Raw genomic sequence first — 20,488 nt, 5'->3', positions numbered from 1 at the left:
CATCATACATTAATTCTACTCATCGAAATAAATATTTTGCCATCTTAATGATATCAAAGAACCAATTTTTTAAAATTCTCATCTTCAATTAGAATCAATTCCAGAAGTTTTGGATTGAAAGCAACTTAAAGACAACATAACCTTCCCAGATATGTCATTAGTTCAATTCTTATCCGAGTTGTCAATTTTTCTACGTGCTCACAACTTTTAACATTTTTATATCGTTGAATTTGACTATTGATATTCATCAATATTTATTTAGTAATTCATTTGAAAACTTCTGACGTTTCGTAAACTCACGCTCAAACAAAATTCAAAATGGTAAGCTTGTCGGAGATACCACCTCTTCATCGTGAAGGTGTTGAAGCAATGAAAATTCAGGAATGGTTTTCAGATTTAAATGAAACTAACATCGAAAGAACAGTAAATCTCATTTTTGCTTCCCAATATTCAAAGCAAAGAGACCTTGCACCAATCCTTGTTAACGAATTAATTAAAATTGTCCCATTGCGCTCTGATTTGACCGCTCTTGTCCAAATGTTGAAACTTTTAAAGTCAAGACAAGCACAAACAAACGCAATTGGCACAATATTTTCAACAATAATGATGTCTTCCCTCGCACTCGAAATTGAATACGATATTCATGGCATTGTTCCATACTTATTCTTCCTCAAAAAATTGATTACTGAAAAGGTAATTGAAATTTGGGATCTTGTCGTACAAATCAAGAGATTTATTCGCAACAAACCTAATTTCCAATTTTTATGTTTTTGCTATTTCGCGCCAGAAATTCTTGTTTCAGACAAAGAGTATTACGCTGAGCTAAAGGCCAACGCCCTCAAAGACAAGGTTACTGAGCCAATATTGACACAGTATCAGGAAGGCTGGGCTGGCTTAGAAGCCAATAATTTCAAGATTTTAAAGGAGCTTACAGAGTTCGGATTCACCAAATCGTCAGCTGAATACCTCATTGCTACAGATAATGTTAAAGCCCTCGACGAATATCTTAAATCAAACAAACTCGATTTCACCTACAGAATCCCAGAAAACGCCTTTACACCAGTACAGTTTATTCAATGGTCCCCACAAGTTGCCGAATATGCTGCTTTTTATGGCTCTGTTGAGTGTGTCAAACTTATGTTAAGCAGAGGCGCAAATTCAACAACGTTGTCAGCATATGCAGTTGCAGGAGGATCTCAGAAGATGATAGACTTTGTTACAAAATCAGGAATTTCATTTAAAGGCACATTACGACTCGCAACTTATTATAGAAGAATCGAACTATACAATTACATCCTTCCCCGCATTAAGAAGGAACAGCTTGCCAAGGAAGTTAACTATGCCATGGTTAGAGCTGCCGAATCCAATGATATTCGCCTCTTCCGTCAGACTCTTACAGATGGCGGCCGCATTAACTTTTACGATGAAAACAAAGAGAGCCCACTTCTTATTGCCGCAAAGAAAGGCAATGCAGAGCTTGTAAAGTATATTTTGACATTCCCCAATGTCAAAACAGACGCTGCAAATTGCTGGGGCAAGACAGCAGCAGAATTGGCACCTAGAACTATGGAGCAATTATTTGCAAAGAAATAAATGTATGTTAGCTATAGCTTTGCGCGCGAACAAATGTTTATTCGCACATTAAAAAGTTTATTTGATATTTCATTGACATATATCTTTTTTAAATCATACCCTAAGTCTTGCATATCTTCTTTTGTAAAGCTCCAGACCACATTTATGAATTAATCACTTATTAAATGCGATCTTCCAAGTACTCGGCCGATATTTCAATAAAAATTTAATTTATTATATTGCCCGCCAATCATTCAATTTTCAATTAAAATCGATCAAAATGCGTATTAATTAATAAATGAAAAATCTTGAATAATCATAATATCAACATTATCAAATCTCTGAAATAAGTTACATGACGTTGTAAATTCGGTTTTTTCTGAACTAAATTTGACAGATTTTTTTAATTTGAATAATGGGTGGTCAACAGTCAAGTCCAATTTCCACCTATTATGCGTCTGAATCTCTCCCATTGATTGACGTTGATGTTACCAATAAAATCTTCGAAAATCCTTTTCAGACTCAGATTTTTGATGATCCACAAGCTCAAAAAGAAATTAATGACTTTTATTTAGAAATGCTAGTGGACATAATCCAAGATCCGATAGTATTGACTAACACAAACTCGTACAGCGAAACTTTTTCCAATATAATTTTACCAATTATCCAAGTTCCAACATATTCAAAGCCATTATTCCAACAGTTAATGATTCAGTACAGTAAATATTTTAGATCAACAAGATTTTCTATATCAAGTTCAAAAAAGCGATGTCAGCAAATACGACAAACGCAGAGCCGAAATTATATTAAATTGCATTAAAAAAGAATATCAATTACCAAATTTTATTAACAATGGATCCAATATTTCTGCAGTTTTTTCTTTCGTTTCGGAACTCTGTTTCGGTCCAGTACTTAATGAAGTATTCAATAATGTAGGCCACAGAATCAGAGATTACTCATCTGTTAATGATTTAATTCCTATTATAGATTTAGGCTTTGGAATTAGGCATTCCTTCGTCAGAGCTCTTGCATTATCTAAACTTATTTCGGATCACACACGAAAAGAATCTAATACTTATAATTTGAACATATTTTCAAATTCTAAGATCGCAAACTCAACAAATTTCAATAATTACTTCGGATTCTTCGATAAAATTACATTAAAATCCAGTCTTACTGATGATATTTTGTACATTTCAGGGAATCCAAAACCATTAGCATATTGGAATGGAAATTTGCTATTTATTACCAAAAATGACGAATTATACTCTCTAGATATGAAGAAAAACGATCCAAATGAGATATTAAAAAAGTAAACGCAATGGCTGTTTCAAATAATGTTTTAATACTTTCAACAGGAGGTGAAAGCCTCACAGCCATGGATTTAAAGACTAACCAAGTCACTTCCATCCCAATTCCAAAGAATTTTTCCAAATTCATGTGTTTAGACACGAAATACATATATTGCGTATCACAAAAATCAATACATGTCTTCACATTCGAAAATGGAGCACTTTTCCAAACCAGATCTCTTGAGATTCACAAACGAACTCAAGAATCAGACAAAACTAAGTTCTTCGAGTCCCCAAACAATCCTCACAGACACCATCCGTCTCTATACAGATGGCACAATCATATATCTCGGAAATTATGAAAAAGATATCAAGTATCCAAGCTTCGGTGGCCACTATTATTCACTGGTAGATGGTTCTATACTTGGTGATTTCCGCACTGAATTCAAGTACTACATCTCCGGCATCGTTATTGACCCGTTTGAGAGAGCAATGTACATCAGATCCGAAAAAACGATTGAGAAGCACATCCACCTCGGTCCATCTCCATTGTGGCTCACTGGAATCAATCCGGAGCAGTTTGATCTCGACAATTCGATCAAGAAATGCAATTCCGATCCAGTTTCTATTGGAAGATTCACTTATTCGAAAGATTTGTTTATGTTGTCACATCTTGCTGGCTATTTATGGATTGATTTCCCTAAATCGCACGCTCCATACCATTATGAGTATTTGGTCAACGATCCAACATATATTGATTGGATATTCGAAGCAATCAAAAACATTTCGGAATCAGTCAAAAATGGAAAGTTTTCTGAAAAATGGACAACACAAGATTCATTGTTGTCTATGCAGACTTATCTGTTACTTGCCGGAATAAGCATCGAAAACCATTACCAGTTGTCCGGAATGGCTCCTCTTCCACTCAGATACCTCACTGATTTGAGGAATTATCTGACTGATACTGCTTTTTCTTCAATTCGACAGACAATTATTTACGTGTTCATCATCACTGCGAAAAGATTGTGTCCTTTGGATTTAAACATTGCCAATGATACATTGATTGTTTGTCTTACAACACGCGATCCATTTACAACTGATTTCGCTTTGACACAAATGATGGACAATGATTTCTTCATAAAGTTTTTCGATTCGAGATTGGTTGAGTTTTTCTTCACGAAAATGATCGCAAATATGGCGAAGGACTCAAATGACAACGGTGCTGAGTGGTTCATCAGCAAGTTCCTCAGTGAGTTGATGTACGGAATGAACAAAGTATTTTCGAAAGCAGGAAATATCAGTGAATCTGACAAGAAACTTTTGGATTCTTACATCAAATTCTCAACAATTTTGTTGGAACAGATGATGGTTTGTGATAATCCTGATCCGAAATTCATTTTATTATTCAGGAAATGGATGTCATTATCTCAGCCATTCATCAAGTTTTCTTATATTTCCAAACTTTTCATGTCGTATTTGCAGCCTTTGTTTGTAACAATGACATCGAAACTGAAAGTAAATCTTCCAAACAATTTGAACGAATTCAACCAGAATTTTGTTGTTCTTTTGGAAGTTTATTTCCTTTACATACAATTGATTTCTAGTTTGTTGTTTGGTGGTGAAGAAATCTCTTTAGTCAAAGATTTCACTTGGTTGATTCATTCTGCACTGAAAAAGAATATAAGTCCTGAAACAATCAACAATTTGTATCCGAAGATATTTTAAGAAAAGAAAGAAGCAGAATCGAAACAAGATACATTTATATTTGAATTGATAAACAAAGAAGAAAAAGAACAAGTAAAAATGTTAATGGATTATTTATACAAGAAATGTCCAAATCCAATGAACAAAAGAATGACAGATGAAGACAGACACATAGAAAGAGTTACTTTCAGCTGCTTCATCAAACAACTCGGAATGATTGACAACGTTTTGGAGTTGATTGATGCATTGAAATCCAATAAAAAACCAAATATTTCACTGTATTTCAAACAGATGATGGAAATGATCTACAAAACAAGGAGAACTTTGAAGCAGCAAAAACAAAATTCAAACACCTTGAAGATACAAAATGGTTTTCTTTCAGATAAAATTGATGAAAACTTCGATATTTACTTGGAGAGCTACATGAAGAAATGCATATTCTTGTTGAATATCGAACCATCACTGAAATTCAATGTTGAAGAAAATCAAGATTTGTTCTCAGAAAATTTGAAGAAAGTGACAAATTTGATTTGTTCTATGTCTACTTTGGAAGATTTGTATTCAATGATGATGAAGGCAAATGAGGCAAAGGGATACATCTCTACATCAATAGCTTTGCTGTCTGATCTCATCATATCAAACAAATTCAAAGAAACAACGATTAGTTCTTTTGACATTTTCAAGAAAAGTGACTTTTTCATTCAATTTTTCGAAACTCTTCCAGAAACAGGCGAATTTAAGTCTCCTGTCATCGAAGCAATTCTTGAGAGATCAATACAGTACATGTTTGAGCTCCAAAATGAGCCTGCAGCTGTTTTGACAATCGCAACATTCATTTTCAACATTTTACAAGCGATTGCCAGGAAAGACAAAGATTTTGTTTTGAACAAACTTTCTCAAATAATTCAAAAAGTGACAAAAATGGAGAACAATCCCATTTACACACGTGTTTTGTCACTCTGCACTTTATACATTTTTGTTATGATCAAAGAAAATCCGAAACTTCAAAGTTTGGATGTAGTTGGTCACATCACTTCTCACATTTTCCCTGAGAACAACATCTAAAACGTTCCATTGAGTTTGATGACATTAGTTCATTCATTCAGCGGCCATATTCCTATGACAATTGATAGCATCAAAGACATTTTCATCAGAGGAAATCCAGCTGATTATCACTCCGCAGCTGTTTTGATGCAGGATTTGCTCAAAACAGAAACAGACAAAATTAAAACATTGGCGATTATTTTCGGCAAAATAGGAGATATTTCAAGCGGAAAACCAATTCTTTTCTTCAAAGATTATCCTTTATTCCATGACGAAAACCAGTTTGCAACAAGTTACGTCAGATCTGTCGGCGTTTTGTTGAATGGATGCGCTCAGTTTATCCATATAATAAGGAATTTATTGAAGCAGAAAGATGAATTGATAAATGAAATCATCACCTTCATATTGGACTACAATTCACCAGATAAAAACAGACAAGAGAAAGCTAAAGAGAATTTCCAAAAATTTGAAAAGTTTACATCTGAAAAATATCTTTTCAGTGTCTTTTCAATTTTATCAAATATAATCGAAGCAACAAGAAGGTTCTCTTTCATCAAAGACACAAACACGAACCAGATCTATTACATGGTTCACTTCGATGCCAAGAACAACTTCTATTACGCATGGAAGATGCCATTTTCCAACAATTCACAATTCGTAAAGATCCACTATGGTCCAAACATCATTCCAATGTCAATTCTTCCTTTCACAAGTGATTTGTATCAAAATTACGATGCTTTGAACCCTTATTTCAAAGAAAACATGATGTACACACAGAAAACAATTCCGAAAGAATGTTTGGCTTATTATATTCTCAACAGTTTCAATGTTTACATGACAAATTCTGGTTTCTTGAAACAATTCACTCAGGTTGTCAAAAATTCTGAATTGAAATATGTCACTTTTTCATCAGATTTAGCATATTTCAGAAAAGTATTAAGACATCATTTATCATCCGATACAGAAGGATTCTTTACTAAGAACTCTAAAGAGCTGCAATTTACTTATCATTCTCCTTCTGATGTTGTAAGTAAAACGAGATATTCCATCGAGAAAAACAAAGTTACATGCAAAGCCGGAATTCACTGTTTCATGACACAAACATTGCAGCAAAACAGACCTAGTTTGATGACATTCAAACGAACATCGAAAGGCGCCTACTGCATAATCGGATTGATCAATCTCTCAGTCGAAGAAGGCGATGGAGATTCTTTCTTCGTTGAATACAAAGATGACAGAGTAAATATCCTGTCAAACAAAGTTATTCAAACAACACTTGACACGCAAACAAAGTTCATCATCCAACTCGATCCGTTGATGAAGTTGGCAACAGTCTACAATGGAGATGACAAATCTCCAATAGAGACAATCATGACAAAGAGCCTTTCATTCAGTTTCATCATACAATGCCACGGAGAAAGCGAAGTCAGCTACAATTTCTATTTGCCAGAAAAATCTGCATCTCATAAATTCTTTGGAACAGAAACATCTGTAGTTTTACCAGATGATTTGCCACCAGTTGTTGATTTGAGACTAACAACACAGATATTCGAGAGCAGATTCCAGTCATTGCTCAGATATGATGCAGAAACACTCAAAGAGACATTATCCGAAAAATTCTCTGCAAACACTGCAAAACTCAACCCTCCGAAATCTCAGCCGATTTCATTCAACAACACGAACATCGCCAGAGATAACTCAACATTCAACGGATCTCTCTTTGCCTCTGTTGTCCCTGACAGTGTCATTGATACTGTTTGCAACATACAGGGAGAAGCAGCTGCAATAGATGATTCAACCGGTTTGAGAATCAAAGTTTCTGAACAAGACAACATTTTCAAGCCAAAGACACAGTTGCCAACGATTTCTCCAATGTGGTGGGGAGTTTTGTCTCCGGAAACACTGAATTACTTCGGATGTGGCTATGCATCGAAAGCAAGGATAGAAAGCCAGAACTTATTGTTCTTAAACATGCTGAATGACCAAAATGTTTCTGTTGATTATGTCATGAATTTCTTCAATCTAAAGATGGAAGATTTGATCAAAATTTTCTTGTCACTTTTGTTGTATAATGACAAGATTATTCCATCATGTTTAGTTGACTTTGATTACGATATCTTCGACAAAATGACTCCTCCCAAGTCATTACAGCTGTTCCTATACAAGACTGCTATTGACAGAATCATTGATTATGTTGAAAAAACAGAACAAATACAAGAATTCACTGAAAAATACTTCAACATTCTTGTTCAGAGGTTTAACAACGTCCATTACCATTCTGTCATCGATTCCCATCCCTCCGCTGTTGTAATCAAGTCAAGCCAGTTCAAACACGGCAAAGTGACAATCTCCAGACAAGAAGTAACAGCGTGGTTCGCAATCAGAGGCGGAATAGATCAGACAAATAAAATAATTTGCCAAGTAAATGGTCAAAATTTGTCAAATAACGTATTAGTTATCAAATCCAATACTGTAACAGTCAAAATGGCAATGGAAGACCAATTCTACATTGTATTGATTCCGTTTAGCAAGTTCTCAAATGAGAGTTTGATCGGAACGTTCGTAGATTTGGCTGTTTCTTTCAAATACTTTGTCAGATTTTTGAGTTTACATTTGACAGTTTACAAACCAGAAACTCTCCAGAAATACAGACAGAAACTTTATGTTTTATTGTTTGATTCCATCATTGCTAATTCGAGCTATTTCAACTCATTTGGAGAAAACATTTTGGCGTTTTTGTCAAAGAATTTGCATATAGTCACAATTGATATTTCTGGCGAATTCCTGCAGAGATTGAACTACATTATTCAGTGGAATCCGACCAATTCACAGCAGTTCTCCAATTTCATTATGGAAATGAAAGAAATTTTCATGGAAAGAACTCTCATTTACATCAAGAAGTTCTTCCCAGAATTCTCAAATCCAAGCGAGAAAGAGATGTTCAAATACGTCCCAGATACATCAAAAGTCTGTTTCTCTTTGCCAATTGAGATGATTCCGTTCAAACTCACTTCACAATCAGATTTCGTGAAGATCACTAACTTGTGCAAGAGACTTTTGATGACGAAAGACATAACATCTTTCCCATTCTATATTTTGCTCAATTTCTGGGTGATTGCAGCGATGAATTTACCTTCTTTCGACCAGAAATTACTTGATGATGGAAAAACTCTTCAAATCAAATTCCGCTATTATGTTCCAAAGAAGTTCAAATTCGTCTTCAAACAGAGTAACACCAAATACGACTACTTATGTTCTATTACAAAAGACGGAAAGAAAGTCAAGTGGACGGACGAAATCCAGACAGCAAATCACAACGAGTTCTTCATCAATTTGAGTACAGGCGAAAATTGGTCGATGAAGAACTTCACTATTCAAACAAACGAAAAAGTTGATTCCGACGAATTCATCATGAAATACAGGGATTACTTGGTTTCCGACATGAAGATGATCTGCCAGAGATGGAACAAGAGCTTGGACATGGCAATCCTGAGATGTATTCCTTCAACAACATTCCAAAACGCAGAACTCGATCTAAACTTCAATCCAGAAATTTTGGCAAACAATCCGAAATTGACTGGATTTCCAATGTCTCTTTTGTATTGTAGATCGATTCCATTGTTGATTGTCAACTGGATGAAGAACCACGACTACCTCAAAGGCGGTGATGACTTCAACAATTTCATCACTCCTATTTTCAAGCTCAGATCTTTCCTGGATATTGTCAGAGCCAACAACGATAATTCAGTTCCACAAATCAGCATCAACAGAGACATGGCAAGAAAACTGAGGGAAGGAACAGAGAAGGACATAAGGTGCTCCATCATCTACCAAATCTTCAGAAGTGTAACTATAGACAAACTCAAAAATGGATCAGATCAGCCGTGGAAGGTTTCTTTCACAAACGAAAGAGGTATAGATATGGGTGGTTTGGCGAGAGAATTAGTCACAGAACTAAGTCTGGATCTGAGGAATCCAAACTGCGGAATAGTTTGTCCAACACCGAATTCTATCTCTCAAGTTGGATATTACAGGGATAAATTCATATTTGTGCCAACAAACAACAGCCTGAGAGACAATGACAAACTGTACATGATGGTTGGAGCTCTGCTTTTGTTAGTTATCAGGACAGGATTAGTCCAGGAATTTGATTTCGCTCCTGTTGTTTGGAGATTTTTGGTTTCAAACAAAATTACTATTGAAGATATCTACGAAATTGACGTCAACTACAAGAACACGATGGAAAGTATCAAGGAGTCTATCAACTCTGGAATGTCTGAAGAGGAATTCAGCAAACAGTTCAACCTCAATTTCGTTGTAAAAGACTCTTTAGGTCAAGAAAACTCTTTGAATCAACTCGGAAGATCTTCAAAGGTGACATTGGCAAATGCGAATGAATTTATTGCTTTGTCAAACGAGTTCAGAATAAATGAACTCCGGAAATACATGAACTGGGTCAGAATTGGATTCATGCAGAATATTAAAACAGGAGTTCCAAGTTCATTGGACCCAGACACATTGGAATTCAGTGCTTGCGGAGATCCAGAGTGTTCTTACGAAGAACTGGCGAAAATTGTTAAATTCGAGGGAATTTCAGATGACCAACAGACAATTTTCTTGCAAGTCATACAGAAATTCACTCCGGAACAGAGAGCAGCGCTGATCAAGTTCACAACAGGAAGAGCGAGGTTGCCTCCTTCAAGTTCTTCGAATCAGTTCAAGTTCAGAGTTGATTCAAACGGAGCAATGATCGACAAATTGCCTACTTCTTCAACTTGCTTCCACGTTTTACATATGCCAAGATACACTTCATTTGAGAATGCCTACAAGATGATTGCAGTAGCTGTTGAAAATACTGAATCATTCGAAAACGCGTAAATATTATTTTTATTTAAGGATACCCTTACATTGCGTAGTTAGAAAGAGAATATGATATTGTCATGATTGCTAAAGTTTTAGGCTCCAGAAATGAATATACATCAAACTGAAACAATTGATAAATTGAATGAACTTTTGAGAGGTTCTCAAATAAAAAAAATTATCTAATTTTTTACAATATTACTATTATTTTATCCACATATGTATATATAGTAATTTGAGAAAACTTTTAGGAAAAAATAAGTTTAATAAAAATCTGAATTTTACTTGTTGTGGGATTGTTATTAATTGACACTCCAGACGTATTACTAATAGTTATGCGTATGCAATTAAAGTATTTCTGATGGACAAAATGTGAGATTTATATCAGATAATTCATTTCTACTATTAAGTTATTCATTTATGAGTTTGCACTTATTCGCACTAAATAAATAACTATTAAAAATTGTTTTAATTAATTGACACCATATAATAGAGTGAATTTTGTTTGATCAAACAACAATAGATGATAGATATAAAGCCAAGAAACTTGCTATTAATATGCTCTACTTGCTATTTCAATGTAAGTATGATATTTTCTAAATGTTTCGTTCAGATAACTTAGATATATTAGTCAAAATTTGAAATTTTAATAGCACATATATTAAAAATAATTATTATTCATAAAAGATTAATGAAATAGTAAAAAAAATCAATCAAATTATAAAAATACAACATTTAGAAGAATTCTTATTATCCTTCAAAAAGTCAGTATTTCTGCTGTAATTTTCTACAACATTGTAGTTATTGCACTTTGTCTATGGATTTGTATATATGTTATATATAAATTATATATCTAAACTGCCCATAAGTGCAATTTTTATATAAATTGTTTATTTCTTTAACAATTTCATATGAAATATGCTTGTTTAAGCGTATCAAAGCTGTGTTCTTAATGTGCATGGATATATCAAGAAAAATGTCGAAAAAAATGTGAATTCACAAATTCACTGAATTTTCACCGTTTTTTGAATTTTGCTACAGCACTAATATTAAATAATACTAAAATCTTCTGTCTTTGTAAAAGAATAAATTCTGACAAAAAGTGCTCGTTTAAATTTAATGATCATCTGTATGACTAAGTGGTAAAAAGTGTTTATGACCAAAAAAGGGTTACATGCTTAGTCTATTTTTCTGACAGGATACTCTAGATTTACATGATCTCTATTTCATATCTCCGTTTTTAGATTCTTCGACAGATTTTATGATAGAAAACCAAGATTAACAAATTTCCGGCATGTTAATGAAGAAATCTGCAGCTACCCTCAATATTATTTCAATAATCAGTATCGTTTCTCTTACAATTTTTTTTTCTCAATAATTTAACAAGAAATAACAATACACACTTGGTTTTACGTATAAAAGCTAAGTGTCGAACTTAATCAACTTTACTTACTTAGCAAATGAATATTTTTGTGGTTGCGAGTTCTGAATGCTGAAGTTTTAGATTTCTCTATAAATGATATCATTGCACTTACAATGTTGTTCCAGCCTATCGCATAAATCATAGAAAATCCAAAAAAAAAATAATATAAAGAAAATTCATGTCATGAAGTTCAAAAAATACCGTGTAACATTAAAATTTGTTATGCATAATACATTTTAGCTATTATTGATTTTTTTTAATTTTCGAGAAATTGAATGGTGAGTCCGATAGAGAAATTTTTAAAAATCCTAGTGCCTCATAGAAGTAATTTCCCTCGTCTCCCATACTTCCAAATGTATGCATATGACATAAACTTTTATGCATTACACAAGTGGCCAATAATATCTATAGAGTAAAAAATTAGAAATTTAATTTTTTTATATGATAGTTATATTTCAGATTTGCGAGCGTAACTTTTTTCTCCATGGCATGCTTGTTTTAAGAGCAAATGATCAAAATCGTCCTTCAATTATTGAAGGAGCTGATATCTTTTGAAAATTGAATTGAAAGGGTATTCAATTTTCAAATTTCCTCTCAATTTTGGAAACATATCAACTCTATGAATTAACAATTATGTGCCTTCACAGTTTATCAGTCATATAAGGTGCTTATAAAGAAAAAAGTTACGCTCGCAAAATATGTTTTTATATAGATTTCACATAAAATAATTATGTAATTTCTAAAAAGAATATTTTTGTTCTTGAATATTAAAGTGTATTGTAGTTTAAAAAGTTTTAAATATGTTGCTAAAATTTCAGGTTTATAGCTCATGTCTAGCATGACTTCTTCGTATGCGCAAAAAATCTGACACGTAAGGGTATCCTTAAATATATTTTTTCTGAACTCATGCATGACTAATCTAGATTTTCTAGTTGATATGGAGTGAAATAAAAAAGAACCTTTAATAATTTAAAAAACAGTAAAACACACTTAATAACAGGAACAATCTTATTGTAAACCATTTGAAATTGATTGGATTTCCATTGGTGGTAAATTTTTAATCATAACTGATATTCACGTGCAAAAACAGTCTCATTACTTCGTTTCTTCTAAAATCAACATCAATGCAAAAATCAGATCATTTCATTAATTTATACTGTTGCTTTATTTTGAAAATAAACAAATAAATAAAAATTTCTCGTCAAATTAGAAAAAAAATTCATGAAGAAATGGTCAAATACAATATAATATAATCAGAACCTCCGAAGTAACATTGGTTTTAGTTTTGGGAACCTTCAATTTCGCACAAATACGAAATTGCTTTTTGAATGTTTCCGTTTGCTTTAACAAGAGCCATTATATCATTATCTTCGTTGATGAATCCCCTTGCCTTTAGGAATTGAAGCTGAGAAGGGAACGCGTTTCTAAATGGTTCATTTTGCCTCTGAATTACACAGCTCTTGAATGTTTCGTAGCATTTCTTGGAAACAGAGACATTTCTCTTCCTTAAAACCAGAATTCCCCTGTTAATTTTTGACATTCCTTCCTGTATTTCATTTTTAACGTTATTTATTGCAGATGCAGCTGCTCCTGTGTATGATATAGGCAGCACAGAAGGAGTTTCTGGTTTTTCGGTTGGAATTACGAGTTTAATCGGAGGTTCTGAAAACATTCCATCAGCTAGAGGTTCGTAGAAGCGATCAACCATACCATTCAGCCTAGAAAGAGATATTTGCTCGGGATGAAGCTCGACCTGATTGACGATATTGTCCATTTGCAGGGCCGCGACTCTTTTGTTGCCTTTTGCTGTGGTTTGCCTGAACATATCTGTAATAAAATCGTTATCTTTCATGGCATACGCAATGTCAGGGTTATCGTCTATTGCCTTATCGAAATTTGGAATTTGATTGAAGAGATTTTGAATGAGTTCTGGGTTTTCGTCAATAGATTCCATCATCTTCTTACCCAGTTGACTGTTTGCGATCTTATCCATGAGTGTTTCTGTTTCGTAATCCTCTGGTTTTTTAACTTTTTCTTTCTTTTCCTCTGCTTCGAGTGCTTTTTTAGAGACTGTATAATAAACTGTTGCATTATCTTGTATGCCATACGAGTCAAGAGTTAATTCATCAATTAATATCCTTCCTTGGTAAATAATTTTAATAAATTTTGGATTTGTCTGAATATTTTCACCGATTTGCTTTTTGATATCACCAACAATCGACAGTGGTCTTAGCACAAGATCGATGATTTCATTCGGAGTAATCGGATTTACAGCATTAATTTTCAACATCAAAAAAAATTTTGATTAAAATTTCTATACGATTATGCACTTCTCTCATCTTGTCAATCATCACAAATAATGCGATTTCAGCTTTTTACATCACAATACTCTTCGGATTGAAATAATCTGAAAAAACAACCAATCAGACGATAACATTGAAATCCATAGATACAGTATTATCTCAGTTTAAGACAAATTTTGTATCATAGAAAACATTTCATATAAAATTTTTAAAAACCAAGAGAAATTAACTAAAGCAATAATGGTAAAAGATTTAATATAAGGATTGAAATAGTGTTATAAGGTTGTTTAACAGCAGCCTCTCTTTTTTGATTCAGCCCCTGAGAGTTCCTTGGAACCTTTTTTACTTTGCACATTCTTCGGGCAATGTCTTGCGATTGTTTGGAAAATTGCATCAACATTTTCTCCGGTAACCGCACTAGATTCGAAATATACTGCATTTATTTCTTATGCGTGCCTTTTGGCATCTTCCTGTGAAACAACCCTCTTATTTGTATTCAAAAGATCTAATTTGTTACCAACTAATAAGATTAATGTAGTTTGCATGTTAACATGCTGGCGTAATGCTTCCAGCCAGTGATCAATGCTACTATACGTACTTTCTATTGTCAAATCATATACTAGAACAACTACAGCGGCACCACGATAGTATAATGGTGCCATTGATCTGTATCTTTCCTCGCCAGAAGTATCCCAAATCTGTAGTTTAACATTTTCTCCATCCGACTCTACTAATTTTGTTGTAAAAGCAGCACCGAGTGTGGGTGATATGTTGCTTGTGTGAGAACCTGTTATATATCTTGTTAAAAGAGATGTCTTACCAACTGAAGCATCTCCAATTAATACCACTTTTAGTTCCCTTGCGCCAAAAAAGGGTGAATTTTGGTTAGAGGACATTCAATCAAATGACAAAGAAAAGATAGAAATGATTTGATAGAACTCATTGAATTTCCAAAATGTACGAAAATGCGAAGTATTGTTGAATTTTCGGTCAATAAATATAGTACATATAAAGATACACTCATCATTTAAATCTTTCAAAAATTGACTCGACATTTCAAACAAAAAGAAAGATTATCAAAAAAAAAGGCCCAGGGGGGACTCGAACCCCCAATCTTATCCTTAGGAGGGACACACGATATCCATTTCGCTACAGGGCCTTACATTAAATTAATGAGAAAAATATTATTAAATATTTTTGAGCTCTCATTTCTTTTTTCATTTTTTTAGCCGCATAGAATTTTTTTTTATTTATTTCGAAATAATGACTGAAGCATCAAATCAGGAGCCAAATCCACAACAACCGAATAAATTAGATCTTGTTATTCCTGATGGTGTTAAAGAAATTATTGAGCTTCAGAATTCACTTCAAAATCTCGATGATTTAACACTTGATTCAACAATTCTCAAGATAAAAAATATATTCAAAGATTCCAAATACTTCCAACCACTCGCACAAACCATTAACTCATATGCATTCAATCGTTTTAAGCAACTTGATATCATATCTCAACTTGCGTATCGTCTTGCCGTTGAAATTCCCAATTTTTCATCATATATTCTCCAAGCAAGTCATGGCCTTCTATTACGCAGGCTTTTTGAACGAAGTTTATTTTCAAATGAACAAATTCAAGCAAAATGCGAAAAAGATGAATACGACTACATATACTTTGTTCCAGAGCTAACAATTCCTAAATATATATTGCATGCTGCTTCTTTAGTTAACTTCGAAAAACTGATGAAACAGTTTTCGCTGAACGACTTCCAGAAATACAAAGAATGGCTACAATACGGATTTGATAGAGATACTGTACAAACATACATTGAGCTTAATGATCAAAACGCTTTCCAAAATTATATAAATTCTTCAGATTTCGATATACAACAGATGTACACAGACACACCATTTTGCCCATTCACAGGCTACAAAGAAAACTTCTTTCCAGAGCGTCCTAAGTTTTCTTTACTTGCAATTGCCGCATTTTTCGGAAATTACTCTTGTTTCAAGCAGCTTCTTAAGATAAACCAAACCATTACAGAAACAGTATGTAAATGTGCTGTCCGAGGCGGCAACATCGAAATTCTAGAGCTCTGCAAGCAACATGGCGGCACATTTGAAGGCTGTTTAGACATAGCGGTCCATTGTTACCAGAACCATGTCTTTGACTGGCTCATATCCAATGCCGAGGCCTATACAGACAAATTGCCATCATTAGAAGTGATCGCCAAATCTGGCAACCTCCTGACAGCGATTTTGTTCCTTACGAGTGGCGGAAATATCAAAGACGGCGAAGATCTGCCACGTCCTCCCATCCACAGGGCTGCAGAGCGCGGCCACGACCTGATGCTCCGGTTGCTAATAGAAAACGGCGCAAATCCGACCATCAAAAACAAATTTGGAGATTTGATCATACACACAGCAGCACAGCTTGGCCGAACAGACACAGTTAAATATCTCATTGATAAGGGATGTTCAGTGACAGAGTCAAATCCAAAAGGATGGACTCCACTTCACAATGCAGCAAGGAATGACAACACGGAAATCATCAAAATGCTTGTGGATCGAGGCGCTGATGTGAATGCGTTGACAAGCACTGGGCACAGCGTTTTCCACATCGCTGTATTGAACAACAACTTCAGAGTTGCACGGCTACTTCTTGATTTGCACGCAGATCCAAACACGAAATCGAATGATGGCAAGGAAAGGTCTCCTTTGACAGTTGCTATCTCCAAATCGCAGGAAAAGCTCGCTCTGAGGATGATTGAACTTGGTGCGGATGTGAACATCAAAACTCTGGATGGAAGAGCGACATCACCGCTCGCTGTCGCTGTTTCGAAAGGTTTGACAAAGCTTGCAATGAAAATTGTTGAAAAAGGAGGCGAAGTAAACACAAGAGCAGATCTTGTTTCTCCGTTAGCTCTGGCAACACAGCAAGGCAACCAAGAGTTGGTGCAATTCTTGAAAGATCATGGTGCATATGATGTACCTACAACAAATCCAGACCATTCGATTGTTGTTCCTCCTTCAGAACAAGTTGTTTTGCAACAACCTTATGATGTGAAAGCGAAAGACTTTTTCGGAAGGACTCTTCTGTTGAAAGCATGCGAAACAGGGCAGTTGGATGTTGTTAAGCAACTTGTTAAAGAGTTCTCAAACATCAATGAGAAGGACTGCAACGGAACTACACCGCTCATGACAGCAATCCAGTCTAAACACGAAGATGTCGCTATTTATCTGATGTCTAGAGGAGCTGACGTGAATTTGAAGAACAAACAAGATAAAACTGCTTTGCACTTCGCAGCTGAACAGGATATGATTAAAATTGTGACAGAATTAAAGAAGAGAGATGCGTATATGAATCCGGCTTCTAGTTTGATAGGAACCCCTCTTTCTATTGCGAAATCTTCCGAAATGAAGAAATTAATTACAAGATATGGTGGTGTTTAAAATTATCTATTTCTTGATTATATTAAAAAAATTATAAAATGTTCGTTTCAAATTAAATGTTTAGTTGTTTTTTGAACCATGGTCGAGAAGCCGGACCGATGAAAATTGAATAGTTTACATTAATTCTTGATAAGTTTCTTGATAGCTTTGACAGAGCTAAAAGGATCTATAAAACAAGCTGTAAAGGAATTAAAAACCAATACAAAAGATGATAATGCTGTTTTAGCCGTAACTTTACGATGAAATTCGGAAGATTATTTCATTTTTAAAACAAAATTTCGACATGACAAGTATGAAAAAGCAGTAAATTACTTTTAAAGAGTTTATATCGATATATTCACTGAAAAACAATTATAACGTTGTCGATAATTTTACGTTTCTTCAATTCATATCGATTGTTGATTGATAAATAACAAATAAGTGCACTTTTCAACTAGCAATTGCTTCGAAATTCATCTATTTCGAGTAACAAAATTTAAAACTTTCTAACGTTGCTACAATTATTCTGTTCATAACGAACAGTAGCTAGATGCATAATTAGAAACCGGCAGCTAAATAATTATCGAGCCTTCAGAATTTTTTTTCCCAACATTTATAAAAAACCGCTAAAAATTTTTATCGTTCGTTTTACATCAATATCGAAAAATATCCTGACATAGCCTTATGACTCGAATTTCATAATGTTACTTTAGTTTGAAGAAAGGTGTCATATTTTTTACTTGAGATGAGTAATAACAAGCCATCGAATAATAACGAGCCTCCAAACGATCCAAGCGAGCCAGACCGGGAAGAAACATCAGATATCAAAACTCCATCAAGCAAAAATACCCAATTTCGAGCTGGATCCCTTACTGATCCATTTTTTACACCCAATTTTGATGATAATTCCCAGGATGCTAAAGATAATTCTATTGCCATTTTCGAATTTGATTGTATATTCTTAAGTAATAAATCTACTTATTGTAATTAATTATAACAATTAATGACACTACGTTTTTCCTTATCAAATCAAATATTCTTTAGTAATATAAAATAAAAATATTGATTAGTCTTTGCATTCCATGAACTGAAGTTTTGAATCATAAAATTTGATCTAAAAAGTTTCTTACTTCAAAAATATGGGAAAATGAACAATAGATGGAATTAAAAAAATGAATAATCGTAGATAAAGCAAATTAGAGAAAATATGATAATGCAATCAATACAAAACGAAAACTCAAGGCTAGCCAGAGGAGGAAAATAATGAACAAGGAAAATTATTTTTTAATAAAACAACAATCAACAAAAATTTATAAGAAGGAATTAATTCTTTGGTCCTTCCTCTGCTTCTTGTAAGTTTGGAGTTCCGAGTTGAGCTCTTGTTGAAAGAGATGATGATGGTGCTGGTGATGTAGGTCTTGCAGAAGTTGAGCCTGAAGGGGCTTCTGTTGGCTGTTGTGACGGAGTCTGTGTTGTAGGCTGAGTTGCATTTGCTGATGCAGGAGCTGTTGTTCCTTCGGGTTGAGTTGGTGGAGCTGTAGATGTTCCTTTGTTCTTCCTGGCTTCCCTTGCGAGTCTTTTCGCTTCTTTGACCATCTTCCTCTTGTTTGTGAGAGAATAAGCCTTCATGTTTTGGAAGAAGAATGTATCCATCTTGACTGTTAATACACATTCACCTAGTGGCTTACTTTGAACTAATTCACAGAATTTTTCAGGGATTCCTTCTGGAACTTCGAAATTATTGAGAAGGCTGACATATTGAAGTGTTGGACATGAAGCAATTCCATCATGCAATGCATTCATTGCATCAAGTGAATATCCAAACACATTGTCATTCAATTCAACCCGATTTAGACTATTATTCCTTCCAAGTTCTTCTGCAAATGCAATTGCACCAATAGGACCTATCTTGTTTCCATTCAAATATAGTTCTTTAATTTTGCAATTTCCATCAGCAATCCAACGGCCAAGAAATGTTGCACCTGCATCTCCAATATCACAGAATTTGAGACTAAGTCGACTTAATGTCGGGCAATGGCCATAATAAGTTAAACCTGCAATTCCTTCATCTCCAATTGTTGGATTGAAATCAAGTTCTAGAATTGATAAGAACTTAGATCGAACAAAACCTCTTGCTAATGCGCGACATCCACTTGGTCCGGTCTTATTAGCATGATAAGCAAAGCCAACAACTTCCATTGGTTCATCAAATATGTGTTCTAAGACATGAAGACCTTCATCTCCTGTCTCTGTATTTAAAAGTGAGAAAATTTTGACTCTAAATTCACTCTTTTTGTATGCTTCAATCAGAGGACGTAACTGAATCGGCTGGATCTTCATATCTGCAAATTGAATGATTTGAGGTATCTTTTTACCTTTCTTTTCAATAATTGGATTATATAATTCTTCGACTTCATCAATTTTCGGTACATCAAAGAGAACGCATTGTGCTTTGTACAATTCGACAAAATCCAATAGTTTTTGCCATGGTTTCTTTGGACGTGGCTTTTTTGCCTTCTTTGGCATAAATGATCTTTTTTTATAAACGTACATTATTGATTTTATTCGTAAACCCGAAGAAATTACAATAACATTATGTTCAAAGCAAATTCTACAGAAAAAATATGTGAAATCGATGTCTAGTATTATTTTGATGCGTAAATAATCACATTCAACATTTTTGTAGCAATGATTTGTATTATCATGACTTTTGTATGTGATATTAATGATTAAATACTTTGAAAAATTAACACTGAAATAAAAGTTAATTTATCATCCCAATAATTACAAATTTATGCCATGATGCAGCATATATTGAATTTATAAGCTTAAAAATGAGAGATGAAATGCTTTTGTTCCATATA

The 20,488-nt window shown here is 34.1% G+C and overlaps 9 protein-coding genes and 1 non-coding gene across 10 annotated transcripts; 6 read left to right on the top strand and 4 right to left on the bottom strand.

Annotated features, from left to right (window-relative positions):
* Positions 1 to 295: 295 nt before the first annotated feature.
* TVAGG3_0000740 (protein ubiquitination) lies at positions 296 to 1,777 on the top strand (the record flags this gene model as incomplete). The annotated part of the gene is made up of 1 exon (XM_001322890.1): positions 319 to 1,593. One exon carries the CDS (start codon positions 319 to 321, stop codon positions 1,591 to 1,593), a length of 1,275 nt encoding a protein of 424 aa, XP_001322925.1.
* A 1,282-nt stretch (positions 1,778 to 3,059) lies between these two features.
* TVAGG3_0000730 (guanyl-nucleotide exchange factor protein) lies at positions 3,060 to 4,589 on the top strand (the record flags this gene model as incomplete). Its single annotated transcript, XM_001322889.1, has 1 exon — positions 3,060 to 4,589. The coding sequence occupies one exon, from the start codon at positions 3,060 to 3,062 to the stop codon at positions 4,587 to 4,589; it is 1,530 nt and encodes a 509-aa protein (XP_001322924.1).
* An 84-nt stretch (positions 4,590 to 4,673) lies between these two features.
* On the top strand, positions 4,674 to 5,633 carry TVAGG3_0000720 (guanyl-nucleotide exchange factor protein; the record flags this gene model as incomplete). Its single annotated transcript, XM_001322888.1, has 1 exon — positions 4,674 to 5,633. One exon carries the CDS (start codon positions 4,674 to 4,676, stop codon positions 5,631 to 5,633), a length of 960 nt encoding a protein of 319 aa, XP_001322923.1.
* Positions 5,634 to 5,651: 18 nt separating this feature from the next.
* On the top strand, positions 5,652 to 10,490 carry TVAGG3_0000710 (guanyl-nucleotide exchange factor protein; the record flags this gene model as incomplete). The annotated part of the gene is made up of 1 exon (XM_001322887.1): positions 5,652 to 10,490. One exon carries the CDS (start codon positions 5,652 to 5,654, stop codon positions 10,488 to 10,490), a length of 4,839 nt encoding a protein of 1,612 aa, XP_001322922.1.
* A 2,562-nt stretch (positions 10,491 to 13,052) lies between these two features.
* Positions 13,053 to 14,217, bottom strand: TVAGG3_0000700 (FI07626P-related family; the record flags this gene model as incomplete). Its single annotated transcript, XM_001322886.1, has 1 exon — positions 13,175 to 14,185. One exon carries the CDS (start codon positions 14,183 to 14,185, stop codon positions 13,175 to 13,177), a length of 1,011 nt encoding a protein of 336 aa, XP_001322921.1.
* A 218-nt stretch (positions 14,218 to 14,435) lies between these two features.
* TVAGG3_0000690 (GTPase protein) lies at positions 14,436 to 15,108 on the bottom strand (the record flags this gene model as incomplete). Its single annotated transcript, XM_001322885.1, has 1 exon — positions 14,645 to 15,094. The coding sequence occupies one exon, from the start codon at positions 15,092 to 15,094 to the stop codon at positions 14,645 to 14,647; it is 450 nt and encodes a 149-aa protein (XP_001322920.1).
* Positions 15,109 to 15,284: 176 nt separating this feature from the next.
* On the bottom strand, positions 15,285 to 15,357 carry TVAGG3_0000680. The gene has a single exon. It is a non-coding gene; the product is annotated as a tRNA-Arg (tRNA).
* A 104-nt stretch (positions 15,358 to 15,461) lies between these two features.
* Positions 15,462 to 17,645, top strand: TVAGG3_0000670 (spectrin binding; the record flags this gene model as incomplete). The annotated part of the gene is made up of 1 exon (XM_001322884.1): positions 15,462 to 17,645. The coding sequence occupies one exon, from the start codon at positions 15,462 to 15,464 to the stop codon at positions 17,643 to 17,645; it is 2,184 nt and encodes a 727-aa protein (XP_001322919.1).
* A 719-nt stretch (positions 17,646 to 18,364) lies between these two features.
* Positions 18,365 to 18,645, top strand: TVAGG3_0000660 (uncharacterized protein; the record flags this gene model as incomplete). Its single annotated transcript, XM_001322883.1, has 1 exon — positions 18,370 to 18,615. One exon carries the CDS (start codon positions 18,370 to 18,372, stop codon positions 18,613 to 18,615), a length of 246 nt encoding a protein of 81 aa, XP_001322918.1.
* Positions 18,646 to 18,889: 244 nt separating this feature from the next.
* On the bottom strand, positions 18,890 to 20,165 carry TVAGG3_0000650 (Ran GTPase-activating protein 1 family; the record flags this gene model as incomplete). The annotated part of the gene is made up of 1 exon (XM_001322882.2): positions 18,948 to 20,150. The coding sequence occupies one exon, from the start codon at positions 20,148 to 20,150 to the stop codon at positions 18,948 to 18,950; it is 1,203 nt and encodes a 400-aa protein (XP_001322917.1).
* Between the last annotated feature and the right edge of the window lie 323 nt (positions 20,166 to 20,488).

Source organism: Trichomonas vaginalis, chromosome IV (assembly GCF_026262505.1).
Source record: "Trichomonas vaginalis G3 chromosome IV, whole genome shotgun sequence".
In the NCBI taxonomy this organism is placed as follows: Eukaryota; Parabasalia; order Trichomonadida; family Trichomonadidae; genus Trichomonas; species Trichomonas vaginalis.
This window is presented reverse-complemented; position numbering and strand designations above follow the sequence as displayed.